General features: G+C 46.0%; 1 protein-coding gene across 9 annotated transcripts in view; it reads left to right on the top strand.

The window, feature by feature from the left end:
• dlg1 (MAGUK family member discs large 1) overlaps positions 1 to 18,179 on the top strand; it is a 559,794-nt gene that overhangs the window by 6,548 nt on the left and 535,067 nt on the right. For all 9 annotated transcript variants that reach the window (XM_089544710.1, XM_089544718.1, XM_089544717.1 and 6 more), the window contains exon 3: positions 6,024 to 6,160. In XM_089544710.1, the coding sequence (XP_089400836.1) occupies positions 6,024 to 6,160 (137 nt within the window). The remainder of the gene's footprint in view (positions 1 to 6,023; positions 6,161 to 18,179) is intronic.

The raw sequence follows: 18,179 nt of genomic DNA, 5'->3' as shown, positions 1-18,179 counted from the left end.
CATTAATCTCCGGAATATATTGGATTGCTGCTTGCTTTTGGGTACCTGGAGTTGGACGGTGTCCTGGGTGTGTGAGCTGGCATGTCATGAAATCACTAAAATGCCCAGGATAGTTACAAGCAGAAAAATCACTATGCATGTGTTCCGAGTCATGAACCTGATCTTCTAGTATGCTACAGACTCTTTCTTATCGGCACAGGAGTGAAGCGGCCACAGAACATGTTTAGGAGACATGATGGACAGAATTGAAATGCGCATAGTGGCCAGTGTGAGTTGATTTTCTGTATGTGTTTGGACATTGCTCGTGAAAATTAGCTGGTTAGCTGTCTTCAGCGTATCTACATTTTTCAGAAAAAGTTCCTTCGTCATGTTTACAATGTCCCCTGAGACTCGCCAAGCAAAGATCTCTTTCTACAAAGTGGTGTGCTAAAAATACACAACTTGTATAAATATCGCTTGAGTGTCCGGTTTAAACTCGAAACACGTAGAAATGTAAACCACATACGTAAACTTGCTGAACTACATACCCGAGATGCAAGCTACACAACAAGGCATGCGGAGACATGGATAGTCCCGACCCCACGGTTAAAGTCGGGTAGAGAACGCCTGCAGTTCACTCTTCCGTCCCTGCTAAACGCGTATATATATAATAATTTTGACCTTTTCAGTTCGTCAAACAGGTCTTTGCGTGCTTTGTATGCTAGCATGTAGGATTTTTGTTTTGTTTTTTTTTCTTCTTTCTCTTTTTTTTCTCCTTTGCTGCCATTACCTGTGTCTACCCAATGTGAATATTGTGTCAATATTGTATAATGTTCTTTCGTTTTCTCTTGTATTGTATACTTGTTATCACGCTTTGCAACTGCCTTTTGTATTAAAAGCCTTGCTGTCAAGCTGCTGCCAAGCGAAAGGGGGCTGCGGCTTAGTCAAGCTGTTTCTCAGCTTTTTCTGCGCCTCCGCTGTCTGTATGTTTACAAGGCAGAAATAAAGAATTTGAATTCTCAGGAGTCGAGTGCATCCAAGAAAGCCAAGCAGCCATTGAATTCATCTTCAGCAGTAGATTGGATAGCTGGTTCCATGTAACTCAGGCGTAAAATGAAACAGTTCAGAACATCATTTTTGAGGTTTAAAAAATGATTGTCCATGTATCTCAGAAAAACTTTGAACGCAGGCATGACAGGTGCAGGTGCATACTCCTTGAGTGCTTCCATTGTCAGACTTGCAATGATGATGGAGACAGATAGTCCCATGACTTCTCTGAAAATCGGTTTGGGGTGAGGGAACTTGCTCAAAAGTGAAGCACGTGCTTGACAGGCTGAAACAGAGAAGCTGAGCCAAGTTGTGCCGATCAGTTGGAGACCTTTCTGCCAATGGGGAGGTATTATCAAGGGCAGTGGCACAGAGATCCATAGCCATAGCAAAGTCTATATGCTTGCAAAGAGTGATTTGACATAGAATGAGATCATGTCTTCATCTTTTGCAGATGCTTATCAAATTCTCCTATGTGGCAGTCTTTGCTAATTAGGCAGGGTGATGGTTTTCTGACCTCCACTTGATAGTTACGTCTCTTGTAGTGGTTGCTTTTGTGTCTGTATGTAACTATGAAATTTCAGGGAAGTTCGATATTTTTTTCCTTTGTCCTGTACTTGAATTTTAGTTGAAGATGAGAAGTATGCTACCTGTCATGGCTGCATGATCATGATGCACAATAGCTTAATTTACATTGCAATGCCTGGTGAACTTTGTCCGTCCTTGCCGCATGATTTCTGGCTCCCATTCTTTGCTTATTGGTTTTGGTTTCTTCCAAACTTGTGCAGTCAGGGTGCCAAAATTATTTGTGAGTAGCGGGTGTGAACTTTTCCTGTCGCAGTGTGCTCTACAGTGAAAAATTGCTGCTGGTAATGCAGAGGAATTTGTTTTTGTTTTTTTATCGATATTTGAGGAACCTTTTTTTGCATTTAAGTGCAGTTTCTGGCTGACAGGCCTAAGAGCATTTGCTGAGTATTCTTGGTGTCATTATTTATAGTGTTTTATGGTGTTTCAAGTGCCCATAAGCAAATTCAAGAGGATAAAAACTAATCCTGCTTCCTCCATAGTTGTATGCCTGACATACCCATGTGACGTACAAGCCACCTTACTGATGTCATCAATTCCATGCACTGCTGTCCATTGTGCATCGTGTTCAAAACTGGGGGGGGGACACTTAAGCTCCACCCCAAGGTTACGACACGATAGTGTTAATACGCATATATGTGGAATTGGTCATTTTCTAATTAACATTCACGGATGTCACTCCTGGTGCAGTGGTGCAGCGGTTAAGATATGTGCCACTGTCCTGGCAAGTGGCTGTTTCAAACTCACCACTGATGGTGCTTTTGAGACTCAGGTTGCTCTTCCCGAGCAACCTTCGTGACCAATCATGAATGTAACCGCCACCTGCCACAGTGGACAGTTTGCTCACCGTCCGGTGGGCAGGCTGTGATGATGTCACGAGGTCACGTAACTTAAGTGCCACCTAGGTTGCTTCTCTGGGGATTTGTTGCTCATGCCGCCGCTGCCACCTCCTGGTTTTCCACTGAATGGGCCCCTTAATGCTGTCGCGTTAAAACCTGTGTGCATACTCATTTTGGCAGTTGTTTCAGAATGTAGTCTTTCACATGCTTGCCATCTGATCTGTTGTATCCACACTGCCATGCTCAGAATGAATGATGCGCCTGCACTGCTCGGTTGCTTGGTTACTTTTGCCAAAGGGGGTACATGTGGCTTGCAACGAAGAGAACATCTATCAAGTAAAGTATGAAATCAGGCTAGGCACAGATGGTTGCAGGCAGTAAGGCTTGTTTGTGTTGTTCAAGTAACATTTAGCCAGAACTTCCAGTTCCTGATTGACACGTTGGTGTGTTGTGCAGAAAGTAGCTGGCTGCTTTCTTGGGACTTTTTTCACTGTAGCTTGCTGGCTGGCATGCGAAATAATGATAATGGGAGAATGCTTGATGTCACGAGGGTTTCATTAACTTGTCATACTGGCATGCGCTTAGCATGGGCGTCCGGAGGGGGGGGCAAGGGGGGGCGGCTGCACCCCCCTGGAAAATCACTCACTCGAACCGTGAGTGATGGCCGCACGCCAGGGGCGGTGGTGCGCTCAGTCAAAAGGGTAAAAGCAGCCCCGCATGGTCACATCTGCGAAATGCCGCGTCCGGGCGTGCGTCGTTCCGCCGTTTTCAAACCACGCCATCGTTAGCTCTACTGAAGGGCGACCTGTTCCAGACATACAGCGGCACCGGCGAGCATGTGTTTCGAGCCGCCTTGAGATGGGTGTCTGTTTCTTTGATCTCTAGAGAGATAGCGACACGGAGGCAGACAGTGCACGGGGCATCTTGTTTTCGCCTATCGTTACGCCGGTCACCGATGAATTCTTAAGGAGGGAAGGTAAAATCAGCCGTGTCCACCCCCGCTTTGTCGGGCTGCTCAGGGGCAAGCGGGCGATGAGTTGGCACCGCCGCCGCTCGCTGTCTCCTCCGATCCACGGGTAGCGCAGTTCGGTAGAAGCGCCGCTTTCAGAATCTCCGGCAAAGGGGATTAGCTGCTTTTGTTCACGGCGACGCAGTCTCCCGAGGCGCCCCCACACCAGCGTTCTTTGCGTCTTCTGCGAAAACCAGCGCCTTTGGTCAACGCAGCCCGATGGCGCCTGCCTGGCTCGCCTGTCACCTCTGGCTGGGCCTCAAATCACAACAGCGCCCATGTACTGTGCGTGTCAGTGCATGGTAAAGAGACCCAGGTGGTCGACATTACCCGGAACTCTGTACTACTCCATCCCTCATAGCCTGAGTCGTTTTGGGGCTCTGAACCCCATAAAAACACAAAAACAAATTTTCCGACTGGAGTGGCGAGTGTCCCTTCCCCTCGGAAGTTGCGCGGCGTTCCTTTCACCCCCAAAGTGCGCATTCGGGGATACTGCGGCAAGTAAGCCCTTGCACGTGTGCGCGCCTCTGTGTTTGTGCTTGGGTGTTTTTAGTGGCCGGTTGTCAGCGAAGCTGAGAACAACCAAGACAGCGGACGAGAAAACGACGAGCGGAGAGCAGTGTGTGCGGTTGCTCGACTGTGCGGATGCGCAAGCAAGATGGAGCGAGGTGTATGAAGCTGCGAGCGTGCATTTATCTTGTAAATAAGTTTTCGTTGTATATATAGTCATCTTTTGTTTTCAACGTACGCGTTCAACAGTTTTTCCAATCAATGTGTATGATGAGTGTGCACCGAGAGCGTGTAATGAAGCACAGAAGTGAATTTATCACACGTGTAATTACGCAATTCGCCCAGAAAAATCCGAGGCGCCTACAGTTGCTGTTCAAGGAAGACTGACTGAGTGACTGTAGTTGCGTGTTTGTGAACATATTGTGCTGTGTGCTGGTCATCAATCCGGGTGAGTCGAGAACCCGTATGCAGCAAGACTGAGCACTCTTCTCCACGAAGTGATATAGCATCTTTTTGCATTTTTATTAATTTTAGTTGTTTCTTCGTTGATAAACTCCAATGTACCTCTCCTAGCCGCGCTTTAATTTGCTGTTTGTAATTTTTCTTTCATGTGTGCATTTTGTTTAATTTTTATTTATATATAAATAAATAAATTTACTCCGCAAATAGCGCCTTTCTGCTACGAACATACCCCCCCCCCCCCCCCCCCGGGGCACCAACGGGGCCCCCCCCTGCAAAAAATTCTGCGGACGCCCTTGGCGCTTAGCGATAGAATCAGAACTTTGAAGCACACGCACTTTTTCTGCAAAGACGTTTCGATCTACACGTGAAAATGGCTGAGCAGCTGAACTGTGAAATTATTACCTGTTATTGCCAGGTAATTATTACCTGTTTTCAACTGCTGACACTTGGTTCCTACTCATTTCTAAACACTTTTATCAGTCACAAATTGAAATTTGCGGATGATTCAGTTACATTAGCAGGGCTTGGAATGTTGTGCCTGGGACAGTGTGCTTTGTTACAAGCTGTGGGTCACCACACTGGTGTGCTCTGGAAAAATGGTATTCACAATGGCGATGGAATCTCTGCCTAAGCGAGGGCAACTGCACGTACATTGCCTTCGTGAGGCCATGTGGTGGTGCAGCTTCTTGTTTTGCTTCAGTGGCGGAGACGGGGATTGTTTGCTCGGCTGGCACAAACTATGTCCTCTCCCTGCATTTGTTTTTGTTCCTTCGTAGTCACAGCCTGAATGGGGTTTATTTTGCATCTGGCAAATTCGCAGCTCGTGCTTTGCGAGGTGCCTGCAGTGGTGTCCCTGTTTAGCTGTTGGTTGGTTTGTGTGGCAACAATGATGTCCCCCTTGCCTCCTGCTGATTTTGTGAAATCGGCACAGGGGAGGTAGTTCCGTTGGAAGGCGACACCTTGCACATCCTTCCCCGCCAAGGTCCCCTCCCCCTGTGTGAATACTGGCTTATGCCAAAAGTTACTTCTTGAACAAATTTTCAGGGTGTTATGTTTAAGGACCCTGAAGTCTCTTGATACACGGAACTAAGAGTAGGGCAGGTATACCATGGTATAAATAGTATACCATGAATCCCTATGCTACATTTTTAAGATGTGACAGAGTGTTGTGTAGCACATTGCTTTGTCTGACTGATACAGTGCTAATGCGTAGTGCAATGCCTTACCAGCAGTGTACGCTGTACAGAAACAACCTGCAGCCTTCTATGAGGGACAAAATATATGTGCAAGCTGCTGTCCCTGCACAAAGTTCCATGAAGTGCAGCCCATCCTGATGGAAAGTTTTTTTCTATAACTGCAACAGAGTGTGAACCTCCCACACTCTTACACGTGTTTTGCAATTTCTCTGTCTCACTCTCCATTTTTGCACACGCTTAATTTCTCTAGCATAGTTTCTTGGGCTTAGTAGTGCACAAATATCAATTCTTGAGCTTTGCTGCATTTGAATGATCTTGGATATGGAGTACCAAGCAAAGTTTTTCTTTTAGTTCATTCAGCATTATGTTGTGACATTTTCTCCTGATGCCTTGCAGACATCCAGGAGTTCTACGAGATCACCCTCCTGGACGACACGAAAAGCATTCAGCAAAAGACTGCGGAGACCCTGCAGATTGCCTGCAAGTGGGAAAACAGCCCTCCCATTACAGGCACACATTCCAACAGCACAGAGGTGAGGCTGCCTGTTATCTTTCTACCAAGGCTGCTCTTGAGGTAGCCCATGCACCCTACCACACAGTGGTGCCACACAGTGCATCATGGTGTTCTACTTCACGAGATCTGTGCAGCTTCAACTGAGTGTTGGAACAGTCTGTGCCAAGTTGCAACTATCTGGTTAGAGCAAGAAAACCACTGTGAGAATACTGGGCCTCATTGTGAGGATTGAACTGTCCGCTTGCACAGGGGGAATATTGCTTCGTATGATAGGTAGGATTTTAACATTCCTCAGCGGCACTTGGGCTATGAGGGATGCCGTCTCCGAATTCGTGTAGACCACCTGCGGTTCTTCAATGCGTGTAACAACACACAGCATATGAGTGTTTCTGCATTCTGCCTCCATCAAAATGCGGCTGCCATGACTGGGATTTGACCCCACGACCTTGGGAGCAGCTGTCAAAATGCCAAAGCCACTCAGCCGCTGTGAGTATAGGAGGATATTACTTGACGGCTGTGTTACAGTTACTTGAGCTCATCGATAGGAGTTGCCTGATTAAGCACCGAAAACTGCGCTGTTCTGACTGATGCTGCTGTTCACATCACTGCCTTTGCAGTGAACTTGCATTTGGAGTAAAGTGAGTGTGATGGGTGTGACAAATATGGCAGTATGTTTGGCATGACAGCTTACATTTGCACATGTTTTTTGGGCCGCGGTGCAGATTAAACGAAAGGAGGAAAAGGACATAGTTGGGATATGTTATTTATGCTCTTTTCGTGTGATTTGATGGGTGCAAATTGTCCGCAGCCACGATACAGTCTGTGAAAACATTAGTACTGTATTTACTCATTTTCTGATCGATATGATTTAAGGGCTGCCCCGTAACTTTGGCCTCTATGGAAAATAAATAAATAAATAAATGTTGCATTGGTCTGCTGACAGAAGATCTAAGCCGCCAACATGCAATACGACCAGCAGAGTGCATCACATGTTGGAGCTGTGGCAGTAATCTAGTAATCTGCCGTGGGTGCATTGAAAGCTTGGCTTTGTTATTGCATATGAAAACGCATTCTCTTTGTCTCAGTATTTGACCCACTTTCAGTGGCATTGAAGTTGTGTGCTTTCATTCCATTTTTTGACGCTTCCCACGTTAGATGACAACCTGCTTAACTAGATGTTCAGGAGGCAGGACTTGCTGCGTGGTTGAGCGACTGGAAGTTTCTTTTCTACGACGTCTCCACAGTGCATGGTCAGCGCAGTGATAGTGCGATGGAGCTCCATGCTTATACATTGGCCTTATGTGAGGATCTTTTGCGCAGCTATCTTGAGAAAGGAGTTGAGCCTTACACCTTTGTACACTAATGGCTGTAGAAAATGCGATAGTTTGAGAAGAAGGGGGCCAGATCACTGGACTTCCTGCTGTAGTGTTGTACAACAGCAGTACAACTTAGCAGCACAGCTTACTACAGTGTACTACTTTCTGGCAAGTGTGGGATTGGTAATATAATGATGGGAAACTTTGTAATGTTTGTTCATACTCGCAGCCACTGGCTGAGGGCCTTGTCACTTTGTTTGTGACACAGAAGGCAACTAGATTTTTCTGGAATGAGTGTAGCTGCGTGCAACTGCTTCGGTGGTGTTTGAGATTGTTGTAGGTGCTTTCTGCACCTTACCTCGAAAGTTCTTCTTCATCTTTAAATTAAGTGCAGCCGAGAGTGACAGGGATTCTGATCTTCGATGACTGCTACTCACGCTTGCTACTATCGCCATTGCCAAGTTGTTACTGTTTGTGGGCACATGTTAGCCCAGTAAACAGTTTGAACTTCGGGCCTGTCTTTTATCTCCTATCAACATTTGCATCCATACATGCCACCAGCCATGTGACATTTCGTGAAAGTGCTGAGTAAACGTCCATGTTCTGCACACTTTCTGCAAGCCATAACGCCAGCCCTCCATGTTCTGCCCTGGAGGACCTGACACTAGTCTTGTCCATCGAGCCAGCCTCCAATTTCAAGGCTCTGACCTTGAGTTTGGGCTTTTGAGAAGAGACATGGGAAGCCTGAAACCTCGGCCATGACAGTGTCCCCACTGACCACTGTGCTTGTTCTGCGGCAGCCCCGAGTGCCGCCAAGTTTAAAAAAGGCTCCCCAGGGGAAGCCCCCTAAGATTTGCTTCATCAGTTTGACTGGGTGTCTCTCGGGTTGATCGGGTGGCTCTCTTCAACAACTGGGACAATTGGGCAAAACTAAAGCACGTTTGTTTTCATGCAAGAAGCCCTAGCATGGACAAGGTGTGAGAACCACAAAGAATCTTTGCCAACTGGGGATGTCTTCTAAAGGTGGTTTCAGAAGACGTTAACTAGTGCCCTGCAAAATAAAGAGTAGAGCTGTTACTACAGTTGTGCTCTCAAAATCCAAACGGGACCATTGCCGTCTACTTTGAGGAAACGGAGCATCGTTTCTGGCATGTTGGCCCAGATAGTAGTGAAGACAAGCAGATGAGCTTGTTAACGGGAAGCGTCAGAGAGCAGCTTTTTGCTGTCCTAATAAGAAATCCACTGCAGTTCACCAACGAAGTGTCTCCGATTGAGAAGACCTTGGATGCACGAGCTCGCCAATGCCAACAACTGCTCTACATCCTTTCTTTGAGCCACCGGACAGGACAGTTATGACGGGGGACAACCTGCACGATATTATCTGTGAGGCTGTTCGGGAAAAGATGTGTTATCTGCTGCCATCTTTACCCCAGCGTCACTTTGGATGTCGTATGGGCAGAGGTGTGACAAGCATTGGACACCCAAGCATTGACAACTACCACGATAAGGCCATGCGATAATAGGATGCCTTCTTTCACGTTTTGGTCATAGCTCTATGCCTGTATGTTTGCTATTTTACATATTGCTCTCCATTTCTGAATTTTACTATTTTGCGTAGCCAAGGCTTGAAGAAAGAGTGACAAGGTGTAACTTCGTGCTGTTTTGCTGTATCATGTGTGGCGGTGGTTCCGGGTTCGAACCCCGGACCAGGACGAATTTTTCTTTAACTACGAAGTTTCTGAGAAAGCTGTATAGCTTTCCTTTGTAGCCGTATGGCTGCGCTTGGGTGGATGCCAATGAGTAATTACTCCCTTATTACAAATCTACTCCACCTTGGGGGATTCCCCTAAACATTTGACCAACACTCTTCCCACTTCGAGTTACTGATCAATTCGCTCTCGCCCTACCATAAGCTTGCCGTCCCGGTTAGCTCAATTGGTAGAGCGACTGCTCCGGTGTGGCGGTGGTTCCGGGTTCGAACCCCGGACCAGGACGAATTTTTCTTTAACTACGAAGTTTCTGAGAAAGCTGTATAGCTTTCCTTTGTAGCCGTATGGCTGCGCTTGGGTGGATGCCAATGAGTAATTACTCCCTTATTACAAATCTACTCCACCTTGGGGGGATTCCCCTAAACATTTGACCAACACTCTTCCCACTTCGAGTTACTGATCAATTCGCTCTCGCCCTACCATAAGCTTGCCGTCCCGGTTAGCTCAATTGGTAGAGCGACTGCTCCGGTGTGGCGGTGGTTCCGGGTTCGAACCCCGGACCAGGACGAATTTTTCTTTAACTACGAAGTTTCTGAGAAAGCTGTATAGCTTTCCTTTGTAGCCGTATGGCTGCGCTTGGGTGGATGCCAATGAGTAATTACTCCCTTATTACAAATCTACTCCACCTTGGGGGATTCCCCTAAACATTTGACCAACACTCTTCCCACTTCGAGTTACTGATCAATTCGCTCTCGCCCTACCATAAGCTTGCCGTCCCGGTTAGCTCAATTGGTAGAGCGACTGCTCCGGTGTGGCGGTGGTTCCGGGTTCGAACCCCGGACCAGGACGAATTTTCCTTTAACTACGAAGTTTCTGAGAAAGCTGTATAGCTTTCCTTTGTAGCCGTATGGCTGCGCTTGGGTGGATGCCAATGAGTAATTACTCCCTTATTGCTGTATCATAAATGTATGTGCTTTTGTCTTCAGGTGTAGATTCCTGAAAACAGAATCTGTCAGCCTTGGAATGCGCTTGGCTGACCTTAGCTCGTCTTGAATGCAATGAGAGCATTGTATGAAGCCATTAGTGCTTGTCTTCCTAGCTGAATTACCATAGGCCACTACTCATCATCTCAATGCAGAAAGCTGCCCTCATTGTCGCGATTAGCCTGGTAAAGTCTACCTCAGGGCAAAGGACTCTCCCAGTGCTTTCCAGTTGTCATTATCTTGTGCTGACGGTGGACACCATGTGGCTGCGACCTTCTTAACGTCATCACTACACCAGATTCTTTGGATTGTTTGCTTTCCTAGGCTGCATTTCCTTTCCCTTGGTATCAGCCCTTTTACTCTGCTATATAAGAAGACATATCTTTTCCACATTACAATCCTTCTCTTGTTTATTTCTTCTTTTTTAAGTTTAACTAGGATTTCATCATTGTGCAGTTGTTCTGCAGTTTGCACTGCGCTTCTCTTGCCTCTTAATTTTATGACTTTAGTTTTTGTTTCCTTTGCTTGTTGTGCTGTCTAATATCTTAACCCTTTCAGACACGTTTCACTATTTAGAGAATTGTGAAAATTTGTTCGCATATATTTGGAACTTCCTATTTCACAGAAATAAAGTGATTGGTTCAAAAATTTTATGAATTCACACACGGCACACACTTCCACGCTCATGGCATCGCAGCGTATTCTCCGAAAAAACACCTTTTTGCTCGATTAATTATTTCTTTATCATACGAAGCTGTTTCCACAACGAGTACTCAGCTACATTACCGTGTAATAAAACATTCCTCCGTGTGAGAAAAAAAAAAGTTGCAGCATTCGATAGCACTTTCGAGGAGCACCGTGGAACTTCGCGACGTCCGTCCTTATTTCTTGCTTTTGAAAAGTGATCCTTTTTTCTAGGCATGAAATAGCCCTGCCATTCTGTGCAGCAAGGATTTCAAATGTAGCCGGCATCGTTGACTTAATGCAGACAGCTCTAGATGCTTCGAAAACAAAAGATGGTAAAGTTGCTTCTACAGATATAGACGAGCTGCAACAAGGAGTTAAGCTGTTTCATGAGCTGCCAATTTTTGGACCAAAGTAATTACTGGCAAGATATATTTGCTGTATTTAAAGGCAGCAGCCAGGTGGGTCAGCTGTACATCTCAACTCCAAAGCAGTTCAGCTTGCTGCATGCAACAATGGAGACTAGCTTTGATGGTGATGAGAGCATTGAAATGGAAAAGGTTGAGGCTAGCACTATACACAAATTGCCCCACCCGCAGGTAAGCGCCGATTTGGCTACAACCTGAAATGATATGGCCTGATGGGTGTATGCCTTGAGTTTAAAGACATACAGTCTTTTTAGCACATCAATGGTGATCTGTAACAGTGTGTGAAGAAACAATGCTTCACTTAATAGGGGATATCAATTCAACTACTGGCCTTTGCCCTGCAGTGGGCGTAGTCAGACATGATGATGATGATGATGATGATGCAGGGCCCAAGGAAACAGTGCAGAAACTTCCCACACAAACCAGAGACGCAAGTTCACAGCACAGCTCAATTGCCAGGGCAGTGGGGCACTGTGCGAATTTGTTAGTTATTGTATTGCTTGCATTCTAGCTGGGCAGCTTTGGTATTGGTGCAGGCAAGATGGAAAGAGTGGGCCACTTTTGAAGCGAGCTGTTCACACAGAGATGTAGATGAGGAGACAGAAGAGAAGTGGAGGTGGTGTTGGAAGCAGAGGGAACTTGTCCATAGATGACGAAGAAGTTGCTGTAGCCAGTGGTGCAATAGCTTGGTCAGGGCAATTATGAATATCATGTCGGACTGTTCACGATAGAACTGCTTTACGAGGCCATTGGTCAGATCATCAGATCATTGGTCCTATGGTGGTAGCTAGAAAAAGTGTTATGGACGATGTTGTTGATGCAGAAAACTTCCTCGGGGATATGGCAAAGAAATGTATTGCATTGTCACTAAACAGAATATGCAGGACTCTGCAGTACAGGGTGCTGGTGTCAGAAAGACTTTCGTAGCTTTCTTGTCCAACATTTTACTTCTGTCATCTTAAATAGAAATTTGCCACAATTTTATTCCTTGTCTGCAAGCTCTTGACTTCCATATTCTGTGTGCTCCATAAAGTGTGAACTTGCTTTCTAAGCCTTCAGGAGGACTCTTTTCGATACCAGTATCTACCATTTAGATGAGGTGGCGCCAAACTTACTTCGCGCTGATGCAGGCATTAGCATTGTCCTAATGCAATGTAATAAAATGTCTCAAGAGCAGGTTGTGGATTATGCGAGCCATACCTTGACTGCAGCTCAGAGAAGCTATGGGATAATCAAGCAAGAATATGCCACCATTTTTGGCTTATTCAGAAATCCGGCTTCTATTTTTATGGCCGTCACTTTACCATGGTGACAGACCATCACACCCTTTGCTGGTTGTCTTGGTGGTCGCCCTGTCCTTTCTACTATCCCCTCACCTCTTTCATTTCACTTCTGCACACTGCCTGCTATCCTTTACTTCCGCTGCCCCAGCTCAGGTGCTTCTAGCAGCGATAGCAGATGCCGGGGCTAGCAACAATCTTTTTCCTTCCATTTACCATGTTTAATAAAACCACTTACTTACTTGTCTTGGTTGAAAAACTTATCAGGCTACCTCAGTTGCCAGGCGAACACAACTTTACTGTAATGTACAAGACCGCGGTGTTTTAAAGTTGCGAGGAGGAATATATATATGTATATTCTCCACTTGTCTGTGCCACTCCACCCTGCGATTGCTAGTGCCGCAGCATGCAGGCTGACCACGGCAGGCCATGCCCTTGGGAACAAAGGAATATGACAATGTACTGACACAAGCGACATTTTTGCTAGCGCCGAAGCGTGCAGGCTGACCACGGCGGGCCGTGCCCTTGGGAACAAAGGAACATGACAATGTGCTGACACAAGCGGCATTTACTGCTACAAAAGCAATAAACACCGGCTAGCGACAAACGAGGAGATGTTCCTCGGACAGGTGCACTAGAGAGTCAAGGGTGTCCTACTCACCAGCTTAAGTTACGGGCGAATGTTCACATGGGCCAGGGCTGGGCGATGCCAATGCACTGATGCTGGATGGAGGGAGCTCACGAGATTCATTCCCATAAGGCTGCAATCCATTGACCACAAGTGGTGCTCCGTGCGGGTGTCCGCGTGCTTCCAGTTACTCAAGCCAAGGACTCCAGTCAGCTTTCTCCTGTGCCAGCATGGTGCTTTCACTGTAAGCAGCGCTCGCTACGCAGGCACAGGCGCCCTTCTTTGCTAGCTATCATAGCTAAACAAGAAGGACGAGGATGTTGCTAGGGTGTTGTTCATTGCTACGGAGCTGCACTCAACGACGACTGACAAGAAAGGAGAGGACATACAGCAAAGCGCTGGACTATCAACTGAGGTTTATTGAGAGAAAAACTTCTTTTAAATATCACTGTTTTGCACGTCAAGGGATTACACAACATGTGGAAACAGTCAAACACTCTTTTTACAATGTCATTGTTCTGCAAGTCAAGGGGTTATACAACATGTGGCAATGGTCAATCCAGATTTAGCAAAAACTGTCAATAAAAGTGAATTCCTTCTCATACAAGATCAAGGTTGTGCTTCTAATGCACGAGTCTCCCCCATTTCTTATCTGAAATGCTTCATTCTCGGGTTGTTTTATCTCGGTGCCTGAATAACACGACAGTCCTATCGAGAAATGGCGAACACCCTTCGCATGAGTTGCAATGCTCCGATAGGTTCCTGAAAGGCCAACTTAGAGGGAACGGAAACAATCCGGTAGTCGCTTATTGAGGCACCGACCCGTCTGGCCTATGTGTGTTCTTCCGCATGTCAGCGGAATGCTGTAGACTACACCTACGGCGCATGTCACATATTTAAACTGATGCCGAATGCTACATCCCGCATTGGCTTGTGACTCAGCTCTTATGTAGACCTACGCGAAGATCTGGCCTAGTTTCCTTGGAACGGAAAACATGTACGCCGTATCTAGGTCCTACTTTTTTAAAGCAATTTGTCATTCTATGGACGTATGGCACAGCTACACATTTTAGGGGTTGTGCGAGGAAGCTTGACTGCAGGGAACAAGTGCTTGGCAAGCTCCCACAACCCCTAGACAGAGAGATGCATGCTCTCACTGCCCATTCTTGTGCGGGTGGACCAGTTTCATTTTAATTTTTTTTCCAGCCTGCTCTAATCTATGTCCATTCTTTCTGGTGCGGGCTGGGTGATATTATTTTTCATTCTTTTGTTATCGCCTTAGCTAATAAGTGTCCATCTTGCCTCATGCTAGCATGCAACCTCTGGGCACTTTACGACTGTGCTGTTCATTCAGATGGTTTGTCCACCAAAGTCGTTCCTTTGGTAGCGACGGGTACTTACCCTCATCTCGAAAGGCAGACTGGTATTGCCATTCATTCAATGTTTTTCTCAGTAGTCCTAGTGGCCTCCGAGGTCAAACACTTGTTTGATCAGCTCTGTTAATCCAAGCTTCAACGTGGTACACATTACTGCTTTATCTACTATCCCACTGGGCGCCTATCGGTCCCAGTTGTGCATTATTCCATTTGCCTTCAAATTTTGGATATGATTCAGTTTCGTGACAGTGCAAACACCAAATGGTCTAGCTTTGACTAGATGCATGACAAAATGGTTGTCATATACATTGGGTCTTTACAGCACAGCCAGCACCGCAGGTGTTTGTCAGTTTTTCATGCCTGTCTGCTGCAACCTATTCCTCGCCTGCTGCACCTTGCGACTTGTATGGTCTTCTGCAGCTGGCAACCGTTTGATTGTGACAGTTTTGGATTCTGACAATATGTGTATATTTTTCACGTATTAGTAAGTTGTCCACCACCTTATAGCTTCTACCATATATACTCAAACCCTGTCATATTCTTCTTATTTCACATACCTGCTGAAAACAAAGTTATGCTTTAGAGTCAGTCATGGTGTACTCCATTAAGACTGATGTGTTTGCTGATTGTTTAACCATATTAGCCATTTTAGCCGTATTAGGCGTTTAATGTATTGTAGTGTAGGACGTCTTCGAAGGCGCTGCGTCGCGAACGACTAGCGGTACGTCTCGGTTCAGTCCAGCGGCAGCGATCAGCGTACACGCACAAGCATCGGCGCTGTTGTATTCGTCCTCTTCTTCCTTAAGCCAGCCGCCCAGGGTTCGGGAGCCGAAGGCCTGTCTTACAGTATACCCTTTATACTTATTGTTGGATACATCAAAATGGCTGTTCAACCGGTAGCACTGCTGGCACAGTGCTGTGCTGCAGAGCACTTTTTAACTTCCTTCAAGGCATAGTCATGGCAAAAAAAGGTGATCCCACTGCTGATCTTAAGATGTGAACGGGGATGCAGAACTGAGGATGCTGACCAGAGGCTTTGCGTTGAAGCTGCCACCCACTGAGGTCACCGTCTCTACTTTTTCCAGAATGTGGCCCAAGCAATCATGACTAAGTGGTTTTCTATTTTTCACAGTTAGACATCAGCTGTTGAAGGGTGGACCAAAATTGTAACAATGAATTGAGCATAGTCTCGATTGAGGGAGGTTTGCATTGGTGCTCTGTAAAAGTTGGTGTCTATACAGACAGTCGTTGCTTGTGACTGGCAAGTCATAAAAGCTTCTAAAGAAGTTTGTGCATTATAATGCACTCGCTTCAAACTTAAGGGCTGAACATGCCATGCAGCATGCCGATTTAGTTTGGAACAGTTGCTGTTTGATTATTGATTGGAGAAGAAACATGCAATGAATGCAATCTTGTTAGTTCTCACAGAATAAATCTGTGTTGTCAAGGGATGTTTTAGTGTGCCTCACGGCTTCTGATGCACAATGTGTGGAAACATCTACTATCTGCTAAGTGACTCTGATGTTGGTGCCTTGGAAAAGTGCTGAAGCTTTTCATTGATGTTTGCGATGATGCTAAGACTGGCCACCTTGAAGCTTCATTAGACAGCAGGCTGCTCGCATGCCTTATGCACAGTGAAGAGTTGTCTCTGGTAGCAGTATTCATTATGTATAATTTCAGTGAAAGCAGCAGCCTGGTGTGATAGTTTACTCTCTCGGTTGTAATGCAGTGTTTTGTGCAATGTTATGTGCCATTATGGCTGTCTATGGCCCTTTTTGTTGGAAAGCAGGCTGCACACTTTAAAAGGATGGTGATAGAAAGGGGTTGAAGAAATAATTTGTTATAACAGTCTTGCAGAACAAGCAGTTGGTGGCATACACAAATCAACAAACTCTTGCTGTGTGCATGCCAGTAAGAGTGACTAGACGTCCACTTGCCACCTAGATATGCATTCCAAACTGTGTTGTTAGGACTTTCTTGAAAAATGTCACCAGTTCACCTCTCAGGATGGATTAGTCTGTGCCAGCGCTCCTTATAGCATGGGATCATCTGTGCCCATTGGTATGTCTAGTGAAAGCTGCTCCAGAAGCTGATGTGTTGACTTTGACTTTGCCTTCCTCGTTTTCATTGATGCAGGGGCCCTTTTTTGCACCGGTTCATAGTATGCCCTTAAAAATTACTTCCTTTAGTTTTCCTGTTAGGGATACCGCAGGCATTTTGATGCTGCCTGTGACACTCTTGACACGGTGAAATTGGCTTTGGTGGTGGCGAGGGTGATTCTAGGTGGAAAAGTCGGGGCATTCACTGCTAAGTAAGGAGCCGTTTGATGGTCATTCTTTGCCGAATTGGGGCCTTGGACAGTTGGCAGGAAAACTTAGTTGTTTGATTCTGCATTAAGGGCAGTGCAGGCAAATGCGATCTGCTTGGCCATAGCAGGAGCGTGAAACCTCTGTCTCCATTTCATGCTTTCCAGAGTGGTCAACGTGCCTGCTTTCTACACTGATGGTCGTGGGAGGGCTTTTGCTCAAGTTCCATGGTAGTAGTCAGTTGGCGACATTAGTCTTTGGGTTTATTTACTTGATGACTGGGCTCTGCATGTTTGCTGTTTGCGGATGACACTTGTGGTGGAACTAAGTGCAATTTGGGACACACTGTATAGCTTCTGGAGTTGGCCATTTATCGTAGAATGGACCAGTTTCTTCTAGGCAGTGTTGCTTCTGGAGGCAGCAAAAACGTCGAACATCAGAGTACCATTTTCTTTCTGGTCATGCATAATCAAACTCTGCTTTAACATCTTCTCTAAACTGGCGGCTTCTGTCAGGAGCTTTGTGACGTTCTCTGAGGTGCTTTGCTAAAGTCTAGAAAAATGCTGTTCCTCTATACCTTGCATGGGGAGGCACAGCTTCTTTTCTTGTGACTATATGGGTCTGCACACTTGGCGATATGTTTTGTATTGTCCACATATATTTCAGTGCTGTCCTTTGGCAGCTGAACACGTAACTGGAGAACCTATTCAGCCCATTTGTGATGACCAGCGCTGCTGCAAAGTTTCTATAAGGCGAAAGATAGGACCTTCTCGCAGTCTCCATACCACTAGCGCAAGCTATCCTTAGGACTGAAGGACACATTACACAACTTTGTGGCATCATCCTACTGGTCTCGCAAATAACAGCACTGGTTGCTACTTGTTCATGGTGCTTCTTTAGTGACATTGCAGAGGAATGTCATTCGGACCTGTGATAGCTGTTAGGACCTGCCAAGTGTCGAAGATTAAGTGGGTTACATCCTCTGTAGTGCTTGGCTGCGGTTGCTGTCAAGCATGAAACAATAGCTGGAGTGAGGGAATTGTATTTCTTGCCTGATATCAAGTCTCCTGATTCTGTTTCAGTTTGACTTGTTGCATCGTGGCAGTCATGTGCTGCACTTGGCAACAGCTTTCCTTTGCAATGAAGGGAAAGCTGCTGGGGCGGAGTGTTCATAATTTTGTCTCTCCGCCAAATAGTTCGGCCTCCGTGATGTCAAGTTTAGGTTGATTTCAGTTTTGTTTCATGATCAGAGGTAAAAACTTGTTACAGCCAGTTTCGTCAAACAACTGCAGTTTTCAGTAACGCTAATACAAGGTTTGTGTCACATG

Source organism: Amblyomma mixtum, chromosome 5 (genome assembly GCF_055824585.1).
Source record: "Amblyomma mixtum isolate Tamu chromosome 5, ASM5582458v1, whole genome shotgun sequence".
NCBI lineage: Eukaryota > Metazoa > Arthropoda > Arachnida > Ixodida > Ixodidae > Amblyomma > Amblyomma mixtum.
The sequence above is the reverse complement of the archived record's forward strand: the minus strand, read 5'-3'. Positions and strand labels throughout refer to the sequence as shown.